Genomic DNA, 4967 nt, shown 5'->3' on the forward strand with positions numbered 1-4967 from the left:
TGCAGACTGTTGGATTTTTGACGTCGGAGTTGGCCCTACAGGGTGTTAGGTTAGGATATCCCGGAGTTGGGTCTGTGAGTTTACTGTGGCGGGAGAATCTACTTCATGCACCAACCACCGTTGCCGATCTGAAGGACTTAATACAAATAATCCTTATGGTTGTAAAGTTCAATGATGTGCTCCGAAAGTCACTGCAGTCCTTAAATGGCAGGGAAACGGATTCCCGGGATCGGGGAGGTTTACTTGGAGCTGCCTCTCCGTAATGGATTGCGAAAGGTGGGCTATGCTGAGGACGGAAACAATAACGGTCATGTTTATTATTATGTTTACTATAATGTATGAATGATGGTCTTCATAAATGTTGCCAAGAAACACAAATGTCTGCATCGTGTGCCCTCGTGAATTTGTCCAAACCACAATAATTAACCCGAATGAAAACATGCAAACTATATTTCCCCAAAACGTAGCGTACTTGGGTTATCGCTAACACATCTTGCAATACAAGAAGGCCCCGTTTCACCACCCGCGAGAAAGTCCTGCTCTCGTGGAACCCTTCCCCCCGTTATCCAGAGGTTCCGTCAATGATATGGAAGTTATTTGGTTTGACCGAGAGAAATCGAGTGAAGTTGCGCGTTGCGTGCGGTCGGTGAGTCGTCTTGGAGTTCCATCCGTATGGTACAACCGACCTTTGCCCCACCATCTCCGGTTCCTTGCTTCGCCTCCGCCACGACGATGTCCTCGTTAAACTGCATAACACAACTGTCCGATGCCTTCTGGATGATAGCGTCACCGAAGATGTGGATTTCTGAGCCGTATTTTGACAAGTTGAGAAAGGAATTTCCAGACAAGAGCCGCAAAATAATTTCCCCGCACACGACCATCTCGTAGTTGCTCGTGGATGCGCTTCGTATAACAAGATTGCCGGGTATGGATATGCATAGGCCACCAGGAGGAAGATCGAGTACTGTTGCCATGAGTTTGATAGCGCCGAATGAGCGGATTGGATCGGGTCTTGGAGAGGACTTTATGGCTGGATTGAATCGGATCCTGGAGGGAGATTGGGAAGATGCGTGGATGGATTGAGTTCTCGAGAAGACACTGCTGGCTTATATAGCACGCATCCTCCCAATCTCCCTCCAGAATCCGATTCGATCCAGTCATAAGGTCCTCTCCAACAAAAGCAGATATCTACCCCGGGTGTTCAATAATAGTAAGTTAGTGCATGACAATGTTTTAAGGCCTCCGTCGCAGGTTCCCGTAAGACCTGCGTTTCCCATAATCTCATGAGAGTTGGATTGGCGCTTCTTAAGAGATTCTCGCTGCTCTCTAATGGCCAAGCGGCACACGATATCGGGATAACACTGGTTGGATTAGGTAAGCGGAGCAAACAAGATACAAGTACCCCCGGCATGAAGAACCCGAACAAGGGGAAGAGGTGTTGAGGATAAGCGTAAACGGGTCGGACTTGAGAGAATGGGGACCATTCTTTAGTAGGGTTTTCATCGATCTATGTTAAAATTCTCCATCGGGATCTCGACAAATACCACCGTCTACGAGTAAACCACAATAGAACTAGCAGAGTAGGTTAAATAAGCGATGAATACCAGTTGATGAGATCCTTCCTTCGCTGGATGTCGTGTCTCTGATCGGGAGGACCTTTTCCCGGAATGGGGGAATTTGAACAGTTGGAGGTGGGGAAATTTGGTATCAAATTGTTTTAGGGGGAGAGGTTAAGCGTAAATACTTTAGTTAGTTGAGAAAAGCGCGATTTGAAATACCGGTACCACAAAAAGAAAGGAGGAGGCCAGGGTGAAAAAATGAATGGAGAAAAGCAATTTACAAGACGAAATTCAATATTGATATTAGAATCTGGAGGCGGGCTTTGGGATTTATACTGGTAATATCCTCACGAGGGGTACAAAACCATAGCTCACCCACTAGATATTGTGCCAAATAGCGCCTTTAGTTGATCTCGTTACAGGTGCGAGCTGCTCAATCATTCGGTAATTCACGTAAATTCAACGCTCTCCCCGGGGCATTTTTTCGAGAGTCTTGGATCCCACAATAGAATGACGGCGCCCCACTCCGAAGGGGGGGTTAGAAGTTGGGCATGACTATCCAAGGTTTCAGACTTCCAACTTCCGTTCATACACCTGGGCGCCGTCAACTCTAATTAGACTATTTTCCCGAGCTCTAGGCAGCAGGGGGCGTGGCAGCTGGGTACCTTGTGATCTCGTGTTGGTTTTTGTTGAACCCGAGTGTGAAAGGGCGTCTAGGAGAAAGGAATTAAGGATGAGTGGGTACTCTTTTCGGGTCTTGGAATCGGCCAGAAATGGAGCGATTCTGCCTGTTTTGGACGCATTTGCGGGAAGCCTGCACACATTGTACTCAGGTTCACGGAGACAATAAAGGTTGCCCCCCAGACAACCGAGGAAGACAACACCCCCCATATTATTGCCTTGTTATCCCATCTGCCCTGTCCATGGGCAGCCGCCCCGATATTACTATCCCCATACCTGTCACAGGTACCATACCCACCACGCTCACTGCCATTGATACCCGTCATGCTTCACAACTGAGAAATAAGCAAATAAACAAACAAATAACCACAAGGAGACATCATTGCATCCGTTCGGGTTCGCGTGCTGCTGTCCACAGTTAGTAGTGTGTCCACATCAGGGATGCGTTGTCAATTGTAGAACGGGGAGGGCCGAGCATACTTTAATGAGCTGCTGATTGATCAACAAGTGTTTGTAGCAACTGAGCCTGAGCCGCTGATTGATTAACAAGTGTTTGTAGCAACTGAGCCTGAGCCGCTGATTGATCAACAACTGTTTGCATCATCTGATCCAGATGATCGAGTCTGGCTTTCGACTCCCCACTCAGTTGCCAATGCATCGTAGCATCCTCTGCGGTCCTTGTCGAAAATCCCTCAACGAGTGATGTGAGAGCAAGGACATCCGCGCGGAGAGCGTCAATACGTTCACGATCGGAAGTTCCGTTGATAGCTGAGTCCGATGAGTCCGATGCTGCCATAATTGCCGGTCATGCGTGGGTTGAGCCCGTATTCAACGCGTTTCCGGGTGGAGATTGGTGTTCGTTGCGCGCCTTTCGCGGTGGGAGGACGTCGACTCGAGTACGGGGCTCGCAGGTCTGCCGGTGGGTGGGAGGTGGAGACGGCGCGGGCCAGAGGCACAGAGGGGCAGAGGGGGAAAGGGCGGATGGGTGAATGGGTGAATGGGTGGATTAAAGGTGTTGCCAGTTATATCTAAAAAAGGGTGGGTTGACTAAGTTGGTTGGGTATTTTGGAAGATCTCCCCTTAGTACTAGGGTGTGAGCCAAAGTGCGGCGATTTTCGTTGACCAAGGCCTGGAGAGGAGAGGAATGATGGGATGCGCGGAAGAAAACGGAACACAGATTAGTTTTTGTGAGGTATTTTTGTAGGGGCGTGGCGTGCAGAGGCAAATGCGATTCCGGACTAACAAGGTTACGGGGGGTGAAGGCGTGGATGGATATGAGAATGTTAAGAGCGAGGTGTTACCTTTTAAAACTACCTCCGAAGCTTGGCACGAGACCCCCAGCCCCAGCATTTGCACAACTCCCGCAGATCATTTTTCGCTCCCCCTCCTGGACATCCGTGTTAGGCAATAAACAGTGCGATTGCACTCCTGTCTTTTCCGGAGTCATTCCTCACATGCGAGCGCTATGGGCGGTCTGCCATTGTTCCACCCGCCGGCATAAGCCGGGGCTCATGCGTCTCACCAAAGTCCGCGCCCCCTGGACCTAACCGTGCCAAGGGGGAAGGGGTTCCACGAGAGTATTGAGCGACAGAGCTTCAAGCAGGTGTTTAGGATCGATCACCTCCCGCTTCTCCGTTGGAATCCTCCCAGTACCGGGTATCAAGGGTAAGTCTGTCGAACCCCTCTGGTTGGCCCAGTTGCTTTCTCGGCCACTCAGGGAACAGTATTCCCTCTAGCCACTCGGCGAGAGTTCGATAGACTTTTTTCCTTCACCAAAATTTAGCGTAGATTGGCCCAACAGCTGCATAAAAAAAACAAAAAAGCGGTTACACACATAGTAATTTCGACAAATCGGACAAAGTTCGACAGACTTATGCTCACACCCTAAGTACAGTACTAAACCAGGTACTGTAATTTGTGATTCTATTCTTTACTCATATGATACTGCACTATTTTTAGAAACAAAAAAAAAAAAAAAGTAAGCCAATGAAGATTTGTGCTTTGGAGGTCATAGTTTTGTTTCCGGAGAGTTTGTGTTCTGGCCAAGGAGGGTATGGGAAAGATTCCACTTTTCACAACAAAACATTACTGAGCCAGCGAGGCTCATGCCAATATATTATATTATCAAAATCGTTAAAGCATTATCATTCATTCACCCTCAGTCTCAGTATCAAAGGCCCTCAGAATTTTAGGGTATGACCAGCTAGGTGATGACATTAATCTCGCATGACTGTCTTGCTCTGTGTCATCTTTGCCGCAAGAGTCGACAATTGTCTTGCAATTTTTTATTATCATCTAAGAAAATTATGAGTGATGATCCTCTCCCCTCTCCCCTTTAAAATAAGTACAACACTTACCTTAAACCGCCAAATACTGAACAACAGTTTCAAAAGTTGCCCCGATTTCGATAATGTTGCAGGAATCGTACGCCGTTTATCTCGACTCAGAATGCACACATAACCACCTCCATAGCTCATTCGTAGAACTTGGCAATCCAACCCTGAGCTAATTTTTAGTATACAAGATAATCAAACTCTAGTGTAAGTAAAAGTAAGACTTACCCGCACTCACGAGCCCAGCCACCTGTAACTCGTCCAAAAGAGATTCCTCATGATTGACTTCGCAATGCAGACGGAATAATATGTCATGGAGACATTTTGCTACCTTAAGATAATCATGAAGCCATTTGGTCGCACCTTCAAGGTGAAAGGCCTTGGACGTCTCCAT

At 47.7% G+C, this 4967-nt stretch overlaps 2 protein-coding genes; both read right to left on the reverse strand.

Annotated features, from left to right (window-relative positions):
• Positions 1–359: 359 nt before the first annotated feature.
• On the reverse strand, positions 360–2412 carry GSTUM_00005926001 (uncharacterized protein). XM_052355751.1 has 1 exon: positions 360–2412. The coding sequence occupies exon 1, from the start codon at positions 972–974 to the stop codon at positions 594–596; it is 381 nt and encodes a 126-aa protein (XP_052211720.1). The 5' UTR covers positions 975–2412; the 3' UTR covers positions 360–593.
• A 16-nt stretch (positions 2413–2428) lies between these two features.
• Positions 2429–3502, reverse strand: GSTUM_00005927001 (uncharacterized protein). XM_002838001.2 has 3 exons: positions 2833–3502; positions 2721–2774; positions 2429–2648 (listed from the first exon to the last, which is right to left on the reverse strand). The coding sequence occupies exons 1-3, from the start codon at positions 3034–3036 to the stop codon at positions 2544–2546; spliced, it is 363 nt and encodes a 120-aa protein (XP_002838047.1). The 5' UTR covers positions 3037–3502; the 3' UTR covers positions 2429–2543.
• Positions 3503–4967: the final 1465 nt, after the last annotated feature.

Source organism: Tuber melanosporum (genome assembly GCF_000151645.1).
Source record: "Tuber melanosporum whole genome shotgun sequence assembly, scaffold_21, strain Mel28".
Classification (NCBI taxonomy): domain Eukaryota; kingdom Fungi; phylum Ascomycota; class Pezizomycetes; order Pezizales; family Tuberaceae; genus Tuber; species Tuber melanosporum.

Excerpts from the sequence above, each read along its gene's own strand:
- GSTUM_00005926001 (XM_052355751.1), bottom strand. The coding sequence starts at position 974 with ATGGCAACAGTACTCGATCTTCCTCCTGGTGGCCTATGCATATCCATA.
- GSTUM_00005927001 (XM_002838001.2), bottom strand. The coding sequence starts at position 3,036 with ATGGCAGCATCGGACTCATCGGACTCAGCTATCAACGGAACTTCCGAT. Across the intron at positions 2,775-2,832 it reads TGGATCAGATGATGCAAACA|CGGCTCAGGCTCAGTTGCTA; the intron begins GTTGTTGATCAA and ends TTAATCAATCAG. Across the intron at positions 2,649-2,720 it reads TCAATCAGCAGCTCATTAAA|CAGCACGCGAACCCGAACGG; the intron begins GTATGCTCGGCC and ends AACTGTGGACAG.